The 16,382-nt window shown below is 42.5% G+C and overlaps 1 protein-coding gene and 1 pseudogene across 3 annotated transcripts in view; one reads left to right on the plus strand and one right to left on the minus strand.

The window, feature by feature from the left end:
• The first annotated feature begins 2,314 nt into the window (after positions 1-2,314).
• Positions 2,315-16,382, plus strand: part of RRN3 (RRN3 homolog, RNA polymerase I transcription factor) — a 36,457-nt gene continuing 22,389 nt past the window's right edge. For 2 of the 3 annotated variants that reach the window (XR_010152293.1, XM_001143837.6), the window contains exons 1-8: positions 2,315-2,495; positions 4,024-4,129; positions 5,267-5,323; positions 12,431-12,520; positions 12,627-12,756; positions 13,192-13,251; positions 14,192-14,255; positions 15,315-15,384. Coding sequence is in view for 2 of the 3 variants with exons in the window: in XM_001143837.6 (XP_001143837.3) it covers positions 2,407-2,495; positions 4,024-4,129; positions 5,267-5,323; positions 12,431-12,520; positions 12,627-12,756; positions 13,192-13,251; positions 14,192-14,255; positions 15,315-15,384 (666 nt within the window). In the remaining variant the exon portion in view is untranslated. The remainder of the gene's footprint in view (positions 2,496-4,023; positions 4,130-5,266; positions 5,324-12,430; positions 12,521-12,626; positions 12,757-13,191; positions 13,252-14,191; positions 14,256-15,314; positions 15,385-16,382) is intronic. The other variant, XM_054668902.2, reaches the window with a different exon arrangement.
• On the minus strand, positions 8,752-8,920 carry LOC112205983 (U4 spliceosomal RNA; annotated as a pseudogene).

A 16,382-nucleotide genomic window follows, 5' to 3' on the forward strand; every position in this document is an offset into this window, starting at 1 on the left:
TTCCCTTGGAAGTGAAGAAGAGATTCTCATTTAAACAGTTATCTTGAAGTATCTTTGTGAGCTACGGTGCAATTATTTCCTCTGTCCTTGAGACACAGATGATTCCTGTCCAACATTCCCAAGGAACTCAGTAAGGACCAAATAGAGACTCAGGAAAGACAGTTACTGATTTTACACTGTTGCAAAACAGAGCTATGGTTTATGTTTAACAAACTACTGGCGGGGTGTGGTGGTTCATGCCTGTAATCCCAGCACTTTGGGATGCCAAGGCGGGTGGATCACTTGAGGTCAAGAGTTTGAGACCAGCCTGGCCAACATGGTGAAACCGTCTCTACTGAAAATACAAAAATTAGCTGGGCATGGTGGTGCATGCCTGTAATCCTAGCTACTGGGGAGGCTGAGGCACAAGAATCGCTTGAACCTGGGAAGCAGAGGATGCAGTGAGCCAAGATCATGACACTGTACTCCAGCCTGGGTGACAGAGCGAGACTCTGTCTCAAAAAAAAAAAACAAAAAACAAAAAAAACAAATTGCTGTATTTTATGTTGTGAAATAGGGTCTTGCTATGTTGTCCAGGCTGGAGTGCAGGGGTGCAATCACAGCTCACTGCAGCCTTGACCTCCAGGGCTCAAGTGATCCTCCCTCCTCAGTTTTCAAGTAGCTGGGACTACAGGTATGCACCACCATATGTTGCCCAGGCTGGTCTTGAACTCCTGGAGAGAGATACATATAAACACACACACACACACACACACACACACACCTTTTTTTTTTTAAGACACAGTTTCACTCGTCACCCAGGCTGGAGTGCAATGGCACGATCTTGGCTCACTGCAACCTCTGCCTCCTGGGTTCAAGCTATTCTCCTGCCTCGGCCTCCCAAGTAGCTGGGATTACAGGCACTGCCACCATGCCTGGCTAATTTTGTATTTTTAGTAGAGACAGGGTTTTGTCATGTTGGCCAGGCTGGTCTCAAACTTCTGGCCTCAGGTGATCCACTTGCCTCGGCCTCCCAAAGTGTTGGGATAACAGGCGTGAGCCACTGCACCAGGCCCATACATATGCATTTTTAAAAACTTATTTATTTATTTCGAGACAGGGTCTCACTCTGTTGCACAAGCAGGAGTGCAGTGGTGCTATCTCCCAGGCTCAAGCAATCCTCAGCCTCCCGAGTAGCTGGGACTACAGGTGTGTGCCACCACACCCAGATAATTTTTATTATTTTTATTTTTTAAATTTTTTGTAGAGATGGAGTTTCACCGTGTCACCCAGGCTGGATATTTTTGTATTTTCGATAGGCCTGTACAGTTTCCAAAGTTGCAACCTTTTCCCCTCCCTGAGAGTAGGGGCAGCCCCGCTCTCCCTCTACATCCTCCACAGTCCCGAGGTTTTGGCCTCTGTTTCCTCCGTTTCCTATGCTTGGAACGCCAGTCGCTCTTTGGTTGGTCTGGCTGACTCCTGTTCCTCTTTTAAAAATTTAAGTTTGGCCGGGCGTGGTGGCTCATGCTTGTAATCCCAGCACTTTGGGAGGCCGAGGCAGGCGGATGACCTGAGGTCATGAGTTCAAGACCAGCCTGGCCAACACAGTGCAACCCCGTCTCCACTAAAAATATGAAAATTAGCTGGGTGTGGTGGCATGCGCCTGTAATCCCAGCTACTTGGGAGGCTGAGGCACGAGAATTGCTGGAACTGGGGAGGCGGAGGCTGCAGTGAGCTGAGATCACGCCACTGCACTCCACCTGGGCAAAAGGGCAAGACTCGGCCTCAAAAGAAAATAAATAAATAAATAAATAAATAAATAAATAAATAAAGTCAAGGGGGTAACACCTCTTCGTAACTCTCCTGTTGTTTCTCATGCCAGCATCACCACAGCCTTGAGGCTCTGGGGTAGGTCACTTCGTCGAGCTCGTTTCCGTGAGGATAACGTTATCTTGGGTGTCTGTGAGAATGCTGCACTGAGTATAGAGCCCAGGCTCCTGGGTCAGCCGGCTTCGAATCCCCTTTCCTCCGTGAAGATCTGGGTCAGTCACCAAGTGCTTCAGTTTCTTCGATTTGACTGAGGGAGGCTTTGACTCCAAAAAATTAACACTTGAGTGTACCCGGCCACAGCTTAGCACATCCAGGGTGTTTCCACCCTTTCTTCGGGATCCTCAGGGCTGGATGGAGCCGGTCCTTCCCGTCTCTCCTTACACTCACGCACTCGCGCTGGCTGGAACAAGTCCTCCAAGTAGAACGAGGAGCGGGTTTTAGCGGCGCTCTAGCCCGCCGAGAGCATACGCCCTCCCCACGCGGGGCCCCTGATTGGCTGAAGGTTGCGCTGGCACGCGCAACTTCCGGGACAGAGGCTGTGACTGGAAGGAGCTGGGCATCCGGCCTGAGGCGCAGCGGTCGCGTTAGTTCGGCCCAATGGCGGCACCGCTGCTTCACACGCGTTTGCCGGGAGATGCGGCCGCTTCGTCCCCTGCAGTTAAGACGCTGGGCGCGTCGAGGACTGGGTAAGATTCAGGCCGCTTCCTTCTGCGTATCTGGGACGAAAGCTCAGGACCGCGCTTAGAGGAGCGGATTGAAAGGATGTGGGACAAAGCTAATGGCGTGTGATAGGAGCACGGGGTGGAGGGTCATCTCACGTTCACAGAAATGAGCTCATTCCTCCTAACTGGGTAATAGACATGGGTGGGGCCTGGAAAAGTGAGTATGTTCTCTGTTCTGGAGGCCCCCTTTCCCGACTGTGTCTCTTCGTGATTTCCCAGGCCTGGGTACTGCCTTCTGCGCCTTGACCCCTCTTCCTTCCCTCTTCTTCGTCCAAATTTGGAAGGGATTTCCCTGGGCTATGTGGGTTATCAGCCAAACGTTGTCACTCACGGCAAATTGAATATTACATCTTTTTTGTTTGAAATTTGTTTCGACACACGTATTTGTTTAGCAGTCTTTATTTTGCTCCACTTTTAAAATCCCTAACCCCCATAGACTCTTGGCGTTTAACTTTCAGAGTCATTAGGATGCTATGTTTTTTCATTAATTTACTATGTGTAAGTGAAGCAAACCTTGTAAAACAATTAGCGTAATATGATTCATAATTATCGAGCTCCTGCTTACTGTGTTAAACACTGGGGACAGTGGTTTATCCAAAGACACTAATGTCCCTGCTTTCTACAGAGCTTACAGCATAGGGGGGAAAGGCAGTACATAGGCCAATAAATAAACGAACACGATGATTTCAGTTATACAACAAGGTAATGGGGGAGGGAGAAGGGAGAGAAGGAGCGTTTGAGATTTCTCATTGGGAAGACATCTGTCATTTGAGCTTCCACTTGAATGAAGACAAAAATCTAGGCCGGGCGCGGTTGCTCACGCCTGTAATCCCAGTACTTTGGGAGGCCGAGGCGGGCGGATCACCTGAAGTCAGGAGTTTGAGACCAGCCTGGCCAACGTGCGAAACCTCGTCTCTACTGAAAATACAAAAATTAGCCGGGCGTGGTGGCAGGTGCCTGTAATCCCAGCTACTCAGGAGGCTGAGGCAGGAGAATTGCTTGAACCCGGGAGATGGAGGTTGCAGTTAAGCCAAGATCACACCACTGCACTCCAGCCTGGGCAGCAGAGCAAGACTCCATCTCAAAAAAAAAAAAATCCAGCCACGTAGAGATTTGGGAAAAGAGTATTTCCAATAGAGTGAACAGTAAGTGAAATGAGAAACAGCTTGGCTTGTTTGAAGAGCAGAAAAGACATTATGGCTGTAGTAAAACAAGTTGTTGGAGATGAGGTGAGAGAGGTAGGCAGGGGCCAGATTAATGTAGGATCTTAAAGACCACACTGAGAGATTTGGATTTTTACTGTAAGTGCAGTGGGAAGACAGTTACTGGTTGCTGAGCAAAGGAGGGATTGTTGGTTAAGAGTGGAAGCAGGGAGACCAGTAAAGAGGCCTTAACAATAGTCCCACTGAATTATGTTGGTTCAATAAATGTTGGCTATTATAATTTTTATTATTTTCATGAACTTAATAGCTTGTTAATCTTGGTTCCACAGGATTTCAAATATGCGTGCATTAGAGAATGACTTTTTCAATTCTCCCCCAAGAAAAACTGTTCGGTTTGGTGGAACTGTGACAGAAGTGTTGCTGAAGTACAAAAAGGTAAGAGGAGATAATGTGTGAGGTTTGCTTTTGGTCAGGTCAGAATACAACTATTGCTGTTTTACTAAAGACCAATAGAAATAGCAAGATTAATTAAGATACCAGTTGAAATCAAATATTTAATAATAGCATGATGCCGTCAGTGCAAAATTAGAGTAATAGTGTCCTTTTTTTCCCCCACCTTGGCCCATTTCACAGGTAATAATGAGAGAGTAATAATGTCTTTACTGAGGTTTCACCTCTTCAAATGCTTTATTTACAAAGCATCTTTTAACTTTAGCAAGTGCCAGAATTAAAAACAATTACAGCATTTTATTTATTTATTTATTTGTGCTGGAGTCTTCCTCTGTCACCCGGGCTGGAGTGCAATGGCGTGACCTCGGCTTACTGCATCCTCCACCTCCCAGGTTCAAGCAATTCTCCTGCCTCAGTCTTCTGAATAGCTGGGGTTACAGGCACACACCACCACACCTGGCTAATTTTTTTATTTTTTTAGTAGAGGCAGGGTTTCACCATGTTGGCCAGGCTGGTCTCGAACTCCTGACCTTGTGATCCACCCACCTTGGCCTCCCAAAGTGCTGGGATTACAGACGTGAGCCACCGTGCCTGGCCTACAGCATTTTATTTTTTGAGGAACTTACCTAAGTATTACTTTGGGACAGTAAACCAGTTCTCTGAATAGGGATTTTTGTTTTTGTGGTAGTTTAGAAGCATTTCTACTGTATCTCAGCAGTAGAGGGAAAATGTTAAGTAACCATATGTTTATATGTAATATCCATTTGTATCCATATTTGAGTGAATACTTTTTTAGATCCTCCTGAATTAGATCATTATAGCTGGCTGTTTTTTTCCCTCATGCTTTTTGAGAATTCGCAGGAGTATCAACTATTATATTCAAATGTCAATACAGAAGTATAGCTAAATGTAGTTTATCATTTTCCTTTTTCCAAGCCCTCTGGCTGCACTAACATGAGTGTTTAAATTTTTGTAGTCATGATTTTATAATCCACAATTGATATGTGAAAGTTAGTGTTCCTTTTATAATTTCCTCTGATGTTAAAGTACGGTTAAAAGTCTTGCTGTTGATACTAAACAGGAAACAAAAGCATAACTTAATTCTTTCCCCTTCTTGTTAAGGGTGAAACAAATGACTTTGAGTTGTTGAAGAACCAGCTGTTAGATCCAGACATAAAGGTAATTAATTTTGTGTTTGATCATTAGCAAAATTATTGCCACTGTATACAGACATAGTTTGCTCTTTGGGTCCCATTCTGTCCTCCAGAACTTGCTCTCTCCATGGTCCTCCCTTATTTTAATCTGGTGGTTCTCAACCAGGGACAGTTTTACCCCCTAGAAGACATTTGGTGATGGCTGCAGATATTTTTGTCACAATTGGGAGGAAAGGGTGCTACTGGCATCTAGTGGGTGAATGACAGAGATGCTGCTAAACATCTCACAGTGCACAGGGCAGCCTCCCATAACCAAGAGTGATCCAGCCCCAAATGACAACAGTGTTGAGGCTGGGAAACCCTGCTCTAATGCTTCCTTTCTATTAGATTACTACCTCTTTCCTCCATGCTGCATGCAACTCTCTTGTCTCTTTAAAGCTAAAACAAACCAAAAAAAAAAAAAAACAAACCACTGATTCAGCATTTCCAGGTTCGAGATACACCTATCATGTAGTAAAAGCTGAATGCATTTTGTTTCACCATTCTTCCTTTACTGCCCAGTTTTGAAGAGAATGGTTTATTACTATGGCAGTGGTAGTTAGATTGCCTGGAATGAAATTCCAATTTTATTATCCAGTGTGTGATCTTGAGCAAATTGTTTTAACCTCTCTGCCTCTATTTTCCACTGTGTGAAACCAAGAAAACAATAGAGATTTAAAAAATATGGAGTGTTTTGTTTTTAAGAGATGTGGTCTTGCTGTGTTGCTCTGGCTATTCACAGGTGTGATCATAGTGCACTACAGCCTTGAACTCCTGGCCTCAAATGATCCTTTCTCTTCAGCCTTCTAAAAAGCTGGGACTATAGGTGCATGCCATGTTTAAAGTGCATGGCTTTAAACATGGAAATACTTAACAAGGATTCAATGAGCTAATATGCAAGAAGCACTTAGAACAGTCTCTGATTCAAAGTAAGGGCAATAATTGTCATCTGTTGTTTTTGTTCCAGCTGACTGCGCTGTATCATTTCTCACTCACATTTAAGTCCACTGTTCTTATCACTGTAGTAATTACCCTGACAGGTTACCCATGTTTTTTTTTTTACATGCTGATTTCAGTGGACTTTTTTTTAAGACAAAGTCTCCTTCTTGTCACGCAGGCTGGAGTGCAGTGGTGTGATCTGGGCTCACTGCAACCTTTGCCTCCTGGGTTCAAGCAATTCTCCTGCCTCAGCCTCCCAAATAGCTGAGATTACAGGCACCCGCCACCATGCCTGGTTAATTTTTTCATTTTTAGTAGAAACGGGGTTTCACCATGTTGGCCAGGCTGCTCTTGAACTCCTGACCTCAGGTGACCTGCCCGCCTTGGCCTCCCAAAGTGCTGGGATTACAAGTGTGAGCCACTGAGCCCAGCCTCAGTGGACTTACTTTTTTAAGCCTTGTATTCCTTGTATCAGCCGACACTGTTGGCCACCCACTTCTTAAAACTTCAGCGTTTCTGATCCTCCTGTCTCCTGATCCTTTAATCTGTTTTTTTTTTTTTTTTTTTTTTTTGCTCTGTCGCCCAGGCTGGAGTGCAATGGCGCAATCTTGGCTCACTGCAAGCTCCGCCTCCCGGGTTCAAGCGATTCTCCTGCCTCAGCCTCCCAAGTAGCTGAGACTACACGCACCCGCCACCACCCCCAGCTAATTTTTTGTATTTTTAGTAGAGATGGGGTTTCACCATGTTAGCCAGGATGGTCTCGATCTTCTGACCTCGTGATCCGCCTGCCTTGGCCTCCCAAAGTGCTGGGATTAGAGGCGTGAGCCACTACGCCCGGCCAGTGATCCTTTAATCTCTAGTATCTCTCGATAGGTTCTTGATCTTAAATTTGGTGTTGATTGGGCTTCAAAACTTGACTCTTCTCACTCTGTTGATTCTTCTGTGTGATCTCCTCATCTCCCTTCATGGCTTTGAAATCTACCTGTGTCCTAATATATTTGTGTCTGTAGCCAAGATTTCTCTTGTGGGCTCCAGACTTATTTCATTTTCGTTTTTGGGGACGGGCAGAACAGAGTCTTGCTCTGTCACCTAGGCTGTAGTGTAGTGGGGTGATCTTGGCTCACTGCAACCTCTGCCTCCTGGGTTCAAGCCATCCTCCCACCTCAGCCTCCCGAGTAGCTGTGCCACCATGCCCAGCTTATTTTTTTGTATTTTCAGTAGATTTGGGGTTTCACCATGCTGGCCAGGCTGGTCTCAAACTCCTGACCTCAAGTGATCCACCTGCCTCAGCCTCCCAAAGTGCTGGGATTATAGATGTGAGCCACTCCACCCGGCCTAGACTTGTTTCTTAACTGTCTGTTAGATGCATTTACCCAGAATCATCATAGATGCTCCAAACTTAGCATGTCCACTCTTGGCTGGGCTCCATCTTTCATGGAGCTTTCCCTGGTTCTCTCTAAGCACATGGTTGTTCCTTCATTGAGTCCATTTCCCACACTTCCAGATCTCTCTAGTTACAGATCTGGTTTACAAGGCCTTCCATGGTCTATTTGGTGCTTCTTTGTTCCCCAGATTTATTATCTGTTGGCTTGGTCACTATACATGCCTGCCATACTGAACGTTTTTCAGTTTTCTGAAAACATACTTTTCCTTCTATAAGAAGCAGAACTTCCAGAAAAGACTCAACTGTGGTCACTGAATAAAGCATTGTGGTCACTGAATAAAGCATTATACAATCTTTGGTGTTACTTCAGACGGTTATTCATGTTTACCCCAGCATCCATTTGGACAACTTCTTAACCAGTCGGTAGAGCTATCCATTGATATTTTTACATAAGCACAGTTGCTTGAGCCTAAACGAATAAGGGGTGACATGACTGGAGTTTAAGGGAGGGAGTAGGAAAGACATTTTGCAGTTCTCCCTTATCAGTTAGATTTTGATGTCTCCCTGCCCCTTCCGCTGTCACCTCCACTTCGAGCACCCAGGCAGAACTGACATCATTCAGTTCATAATGGCCACCACCTTTTCCCCCCATAGACTCCTTAGAAAGCCTTTTGATGATAGTCTTTTAGAGTTGCTATTGCTTTTTTAAATTAAAAAATAATAGTTTAAAAATAATTTCAAATTTACAGAATGGTTACAAAAATGGCACAGAGTTCCTCTGTGTGCTCCTCACCCAGATTTCAGATTTTCCAACTGTTAACGTTTGATTAATGTGGTAAAAAATCTTATTCTCCCTTCCCAATACCCCTCACACACATACTCGAGGTTTGTTGTTTTTTGAATCATTTGGCAATAAGGCAAACATGGTATCCTTATGCCTTAATACTACAGTGTGTATTTTTAAAAAGCAAGGAAATTCTCCTACGTAACCATGGTATAATCATCAAAAATCAAGGTTTTGTAGACAATATCTAGTTGATCCAATATCTCATCTACAGACCCTACTCAGGTTTCACCTGTTGTTCTAATAACATCCAGGATCTAATCTAAGATTACATGTTGCATATTTCCTTGTCCTTTGTGACATTGATTTTTTTTTTTTTAACTACAGACCAGTTCCTTTATAGAAAAGTTTTCAATTAGCAGTGATCACACCTCCGATAAACCTCACTGGCTACGATACTGCCACTGCACAAAGCTCAGTTCCTTTATAGAATGCCTTGCAATTTGTGTTTTTCTGTGATCCTTTTGATTTATTCATTTTTGAAGGGAGTATCACAGAAGGGTTCTCACTGCATCATAGCAGGAGTAGTGCGATACCAGTTTGTTTCATCACCTGGCTAAGATGGTATCTACATTCATTTGTCTTACTATGTACACATTGTCTGCATTTGGCCAATGGGGGCCCCGTTATGCTGGTTCCTGTGTCCTTATAACATGTCCCTATCATTCTTTGAGAACTTTACTTTCTGATACAAAAGATTCTCCAAGTCCATTCTGTATTTTCCCTACTCCACTCCTGGAGTCTGTTTTCTCTGAGACACCATGGTTTCTTTTAGTGGGGAATGCTATTTTGAAATCCAGATCTGGGCCTTAGGTGATTTTTTTTTTGTTTTTGGTTATTTTTGGACAGAGATTTGGACAGGTAGTGTTATTGCGATATGAAAACTACTAAAGTTCTGATTTAATATCTACTTGGAAAACAAAACTGGTCTCGGCAGCTTTGAGGTGCTGTCTTCTGCATTTGTACCTTGGTCTGTTGGCATAGCTCACTTTTCCATTGCAGGTGTCCTTTTGCAAGTCTTCTAGCCTTTGAGTTCATGACAGCCATTGACAGTTCACCCTGTTCCTGGTGTGGACCCCTGTGCAAGGTGAATGTTCCACTCTCAAGAGGTAGCGTGGATCCTTCACTTCTCTGAACGCTGTTTTCCCTGAAACATACCTCGGGTGACCACCAGACCTCGTTACATAAGGCTGTTTTCTCCCACCTGGGTACAGCTTTTACCAGCTCCCTAAATTACATGGTTTTCCTGTTTGCACCTGGAGTGTACTTTTGTAGTATATTTATTATTTTTTTTTAATTTTTAATTTTTGTGGGTACATAGTAGGTGTCTGTATTTATGGAGTACACAAGATATTTTGATACAGGCATATAGTGTGTAATAGTCATGTCAGGGTATGTAGTAGATGTACTTATACGCATGGGTGTTGGTGTTGGAGGCTTCCTCAAGTAGGTAAACAGCCTTTGTTGTTTATTCTGAAAGGAATTTCAGCAACTCTGAAAAAGCTCTAAAACCTGGATGACTGCCATAGCACTGCTGGAGAGAAGTAGTAGGAAAGAAAAGCTGAATCACAGGGATGATTAGAAATTGGAGATAAATCCTAACTGCAGCTTAAATGAATATTGTATAGGTTAGGTTTTGCTATATTGCAATATTCATTGATCAGCAAAAACAATAGAGCTTTATGTTTGTCCAGTGACTTAGGAAATTGTGGCAATTATATTATTGTTAAAGACAGCTGAAGCATCACTTTCTCTTTAAAGCTTTTCCTGACCCCTGCCTTCTTTCCCAGATACAAAGGGACATTTTCTTTGTGTTCCACTGTATTTTGTATCAGCAGTTCTCATTCTTGGTATTTTGACATACCAAGAATTGCACTAGTTGTGTGGAGCGTTGCAAGTAGAACTTTTTTCCGTCTTGAGACAGGGTCTCGCTCTGTCACCCAGGCTGGAGTGTAATGGGCCCGATCATGGCTCACTGCAGCCTCAACCTCCCAGGCTCAAGCAATCTTCCCACCTCAGGCTCCCGAGCATCTGGGACCACAAGCATGTGCTACCATGCCTGGCTAATTTTTCTGGAGACGAGGTCTCCCTATGTTGCCCAGGCTGGTCTCAAATTCCTGGGCTCAAGCAGTCTCCTCCTGCCTTGGCCTCCCAAAAGTGCTGGGATTACAGGCATGAGCCACTGTTCCTGCCTGCTAGTACAAATAATAATAGTTCAGTACTAAAGCATCAAAGTCTGCAACTGATTTACTTTTTTTTTTCTTTTTGAGACGGAGTTTTGCTTTTGTTGCCCAGGCTGGAGTGCAGTGGCATGATCTTGGCTCACTGCAACCTCTGCCTCCGAGTTTTTTAAGCAATTCTCCTGCCTCAGCCTCCTGAGAAGCTGGGATTACGGGCATGCACCACCACGCCCAGCTAATTTTGTATTTTTAGTAGAGACGGGGTTTCTCCATGTTGGTTAGGCTCATCTCGAACTCCTAACCTCAGGTGATCCACCCACCTCGGCCTCCCAAAGTGTTGGGATTACAGACATGAGCCACCACGCCCAGCCTGATTTAGTTTTAAAAATGGTACAGTTTAAATGTTATCCTTATAGTTTTGTTGCAGTCTTTTTAGTGGAAAAGAGATAGGATAGTTTATTTTATTTGCACACTAACTTAGCTTGTTTTCTACATGCCTTTGGCCTTAGTGAGCTACCGTTAATGTTATCCTTAACAGTTGTGGACATATGAAATTACCATAGTACAAATGAGTTGTGGTTTTACTTTATTTTACTGCCAGGCTACTTGGGATTTCATCAGAAAATGGTTGATCTGTGGGAGTTTGACACATGGATATGGCATAGTAAGCACTCAGTAGCTGAATTAAGGTGGGGAAAAGGGGACAGCTTCTTCTCCGCATATAGGGAGGCATGTGGGATGGTGGACGGAGGATAGCCTTGACCGAGACAGACGGGTTTGGACCTGTTTCTTTACTGGCCTCTTGGTTGGGCAGATTGCTTATTAATCGTTCTTAGCCTCAGCTTCCTGAACAGCAAAATGGGAATAACTAAACATCTTGCAGAGTTTTTAGGATTAGAAGAAGATATATATGTGGAGTGTCAGGCACCATGCCTGGCATATGGTGTATTCTCACTAAATGATAACTCCATATGAATATCCCTGTAGGTATGACCTTGTGTTGCTTTTATTTATATGTCTAAGCCTTCCACAAATTAGGGGCTTTTTCTTAATGTTTTTTTTCCTGTGCAGTATATATGCATGAATATAATTAATATAGTAATATTTTACATAATTGACACTGTATTTTATACATTGCGTTTCAAATTTAGCAGTTCTTCTCATGTCACTAACAATTACTATGAACAGTAATTTGATTGCCCGAAAAATATTTCATGGAGGAATGGGGCTATCATTTATACAGAACAATCACATCATAATATATTTAAACTCAGCCACAGGTTTGGTTTAGAAAAGTTATGTTTATTCATGACCCCAATTGATCAGCCTCGACTGAGTTTTATCAGCATGCTTCCTGGTCAGCTTGAATATAGAGGAAATAGAGGTAGCTATTGTTCCTTTGTGATCTTCTAATATTTCAGTCTGCTAGAATGCTGCAGTTTTTAAAAGTCCCAGGTGTCAACATTTGAGGTGATTTCGCTTTTTCAGGGCAAACAAAAGTGATCAGGCTGAAGTATTGCATTTAAGTCTTTCTCCTGTGTATTAGTTACTAGATTACTTTCTTAAAACAGTTAAGTAATTTATTGTGACATCTTTTTCTGTTTTAATACCCAGTTTTGAGTTCCTTCCAAGTTTGTGACCTTTTCCCCCCACCTATTCTTGATAAATGATTGATATAAGGTAGCTGTAAATTTCTGTTATCTTAGAGGATTTGTGATTTTGAAAGTACTCTTTGTTTAACTTAAGGATGACCAGATCATCAACTGGCTGCTAGAATTCCGTTCTTCTATCATGTACTTGACAAAAGACTTTGAGCAACTTATCAGTATTATATTGGTAAGTTCACCATTTATTTTACTGTAAAGTATGTAATTCAGAACTTTGGTAATAGTATATGTTATATTAATAACATGCTGCTTTTATCTTTCTTCCCCCACTCTAGAGATTGCCTTGGTTGAATAGAAGTCAAACAGTCGTGGAAGAGTATTTGGCTTTTCTTGGTAATCTTGTATCAGCACAGACTGTTTTCCTCAGACCGTGTCTCAGCATGATTGCTTCCCATTTTGTGCCTCGTAAGTCATTGCTTGGAATTTTCTTTTCTTTTCTTTTTAATACTTCTTTATTAAAATACCACCTTCCCCTTATATATGAGAGACTGCTACCATGGAAGATTCCAGATGCATATTGGCACCAGGTCTGGTAGACATATATTCCCCGTAATGACCCCTATGGAGGTGTCTAGATTCATTTGTTGCTGTGAGTTTTATGAATTTATTTGCTTTATTGAACTCCTGGTGAAATCTAGGAATTTTTAGCCATTTAAAAACTATAAAGTTGCTTTACTTTATTTCAGATTGTGCGTTTAATTAATCATTGGGCTAACTTTGGATTATGGAAAAATAACTTTTTTTATAGCTGTTCATTGTCTAGGTCAGTAACTTTTTTTGTATAGCCATTCATTGTCTAGATCAATGACAGAATAACATATTTTCTTTTTCCCTCAAAAGCCCGAGTGATCATTAAGGAAGGCGATGTAGATGTTTCAGATTCTGATGATGAAGATGATAGTAAGTATAAAAAGGTTTAAAGCCTGGGCACAGTAGCTTACACCCATAATCCCAGCACTTTGGTTAGCCAAGACGGGAGGATCACTTGAGGCCAAGAGTTTGAGACCAGCCTGGGCAACATAGTGAGTGAGACCTTGTCTCTGCAAAAAAACATTTTTTTTCAAATATTTTCTTAAAAAAGGCTTAAAGTAGAACTAGGCAGGGTAGTGTGTGTCTTTAGTCACAGCTACCTGGGAGGCTTAAGTGGGTGGATTGCTTGAGCCCAGGAGTTCAAGCCCTGCCTGGTGGCAAGACACTGTCTTCTTTAAAAAAAAAAAAAGTAAAGCACAGAATACCTGGCACCTATTCTAATAAGTAGACTGCAACAAATGACAACCTTTGATGCAATCTTTTTGTTATATTTACCATTGATATGCAGTCAGTTGTCCTGAATGCATTATTTATATAATTAGTCCATTTAATTTTCATTGATGCTGGTGGAGAAAAATCTTGAAATTATTATTTCTCTGATAAATTATTCCGTTTTGGTTAGCATGTGTTTTTAGCTTCAAGTATGTCACTTTTTTTTTGTTTGTTTTTTGAGACAGAGTCTCGCTCTGTTGCCCAGGCTGGAGTATAGTGGTGTGATCTCGGTTCGCTGCAGCCTTCACCTCCCAGGTTCAAGTGGTTCTCCTGCTTCAGCCTCCTGAGTAGATGGGACTACAGGCATTTGCCACCATGCCTGGCTAATTTTTGTATTTTTAGTAGAGATGGGGTTTCACCATATTGGTCAGGCTGGTCTCGAACTCCTGACCTCAGGTGATCCACCCACCTCGGCCTCCCAAAGTGCTGGGATTACAGGCGTGAGCCACTGTGCCCAGCCAGCATTTATTTTTAGCTTCAAGCGTGTCACCCTTCAGTTTTGTTTTGATGCTCATACTCTGAACTTTTCTCCTTTCAGATCTTCCTGCAAATTTTGACACATGTCACAGAGCCTTGCAAATAATAGCAAGATATGTACCATCGTGAGTATACTTTTCCTTATTTTGAATGTTTAATTCTCAAGAAAATTGTAATCAATAAGTAAAAATTATAAAATGTTAATAGTATTAAAGCTTGAGTCTTACATTGCATGTTTTTTTTTTTATCCACTTGAGGAAACATTACATTCTACAAAAAGTGGCATTTCCATTTTCTATTTATTCTCTTTAATTGTTTTTCAAAGTTTGTATGCAGATTCTCCCCCAATTTTGTATGGTGGTTGGAATTTTGCTTTTATCTTCAACAGATATGCTATCCAAAATTTTTCAGTGAGAAACCCCTGGGTGTGTTTGTGTCATGCCATATGAATAAAAATTGCACTTCTAAGAAAAGCTTTTCATGTTTGTGGGTTTCTTTTGGAGGGGTGGACTTCTAGTTCCCTCTGTCCGTTGATTATTTGTTAACTTAAAAAAATCCAACTTGATGATTTTTTCTTCTTTTAAAAATAATATACATGTGTAGTGGGAAATGTCAGCAAAAGTGCTGTTATGTTTCTGTGGGAGAGAAGCTCCCTCTTTGATTTGCTGTTGATATCAGAGTTAACAGAACCTTATTTTCTCTAAGTCGTTATAGATTTTCTCAGAAGCTATACATTGTAAGTTCCAGTTCTGGCCGGGCGTGGTGGCTCACGCCTGTAATCCCAGCACTTTGGGAGGCTGAGGCGGGCGGATCACCTGAGGTCGGGAGTTCGAGACCAGCCTGACCAACACGGAGAAACCCCGTCTCTACTAAAAATACAAAATTAGCTGGGCGTGGTGGCGCATGCCTGTAATCCCAGCTGTTTGGGAGGTTGAGGCAGGAGAATCGCTTGAACCTGGGAGGCGGAGGTTGCAGTGAGCCGAGATTGCGCCACTGCACTCCAGCCTGGGCAACAAGAGCGAAACTCCATCTCAAAAAACAAAAAAAGTTCCAGTTCTTTGAGGTAGGGGTTCCTGTTTGCCTCCTATGTCTATCGATATTTGCTTTTAGAATGGTAGTTTTCCTTTTTATTCCTTTTCTAGAAAGTAAAGTTAACATGGATTGATTTAATTTTTTAAAAATAGGACACCGTGGTTTCTCATGCCAATACTGGTGGAAAAATTTCCATTTGTTCGAAAATCAGAGAGAACACTGGTAAGAAATCTTTTCATTGAGAACATCATGGAAAAGTTGTTTGTATGATTTCATTTTAGATGATATTAGGTCTTTTTCTTTCTTTTTCTGTCTTTATTTTTCTTTTTCTTTTTTGAGACCGAGTCTCACTCTGTCGCCCAAGCTGGAGTGCAATGGCGTCATCTTGGCTCACTGCAACCTCTGCCTCTCGGGTTCAAGCAATTCTCCTGCCTCAGCCTCCCCATTAGCTGGGACTGCAGGCGCCTACCACCATGCCCAGCTAATTTTTGTATTTTTAGTAGAGACAAGGTTTCACCATATTGGCCACACTGGTATCGAACGCCTGACCTTGTGATCTGCCTGCCTTGGCCTCCCAAAGTGCTGGGATTAGTGAACCACTGTGCCCAGCTGATGTTAGGTCTTTTTCTTAAAGGTTACTTTGTCTTCTAGACTTTAAACTGATGTCTAAGAATTTGACTCAGATTCCTTTCTTATAAAGCAGCTATTGGGGATTCCCAGTGCCTTTTTCTGTTATTACTATGTGCAAGTCAAGGTCTGAGTTTATTTCAGGAATATCTGTAGTGGCTTTATGCTCATATGGACAAGAATTACTAGAAGATAATAGTTCATGTATTACTAATTGTGAACATGCCTTATTTTAACCTGAAAACAAAGCCTTCCATAGAAGAATTCTGCTTAAGTTTTTGTACAATGTTCAGATCATCTGTGCAGTTTTTAATAATTAATAGTGGTTGCCTTAGTAGAAAACCGAATCTAGTAGCATACAAAAAGAATTATGTACCATGACCAAGTGCGACTGATGTTAAGAATGCAAGATTGATTTTTTTTTTTTTCGGGGGTGGGGGGACAGTCTCCGTCTGTCACCCAGGCTGGAGTGCAGTGGCACCATCTGAGCTCGCTGCAGCCTCTGCCTCCAGGGTTCAAGTGACTCTCCCACCTCAGCCTCCCGAGTAGGTGGGACTATAGACATGGGGCACCACACCCCGCTAATTTTTGTG

The sequence above is a fragment of the Pan troglodytes genome, chromosome 18 (genome assembly GCF_028858775.2).
Source record: "Pan troglodytes isolate AG18354 chromosome 18, NHGRI_mPanTro3-v2.0_pri, whole genome shotgun sequence".
NCBI classification, from domain to species: Eukaryota; Metazoa; Chordata; class Mammalia; order Primates; family Hominidae; genus Pan; species Pan troglodytes.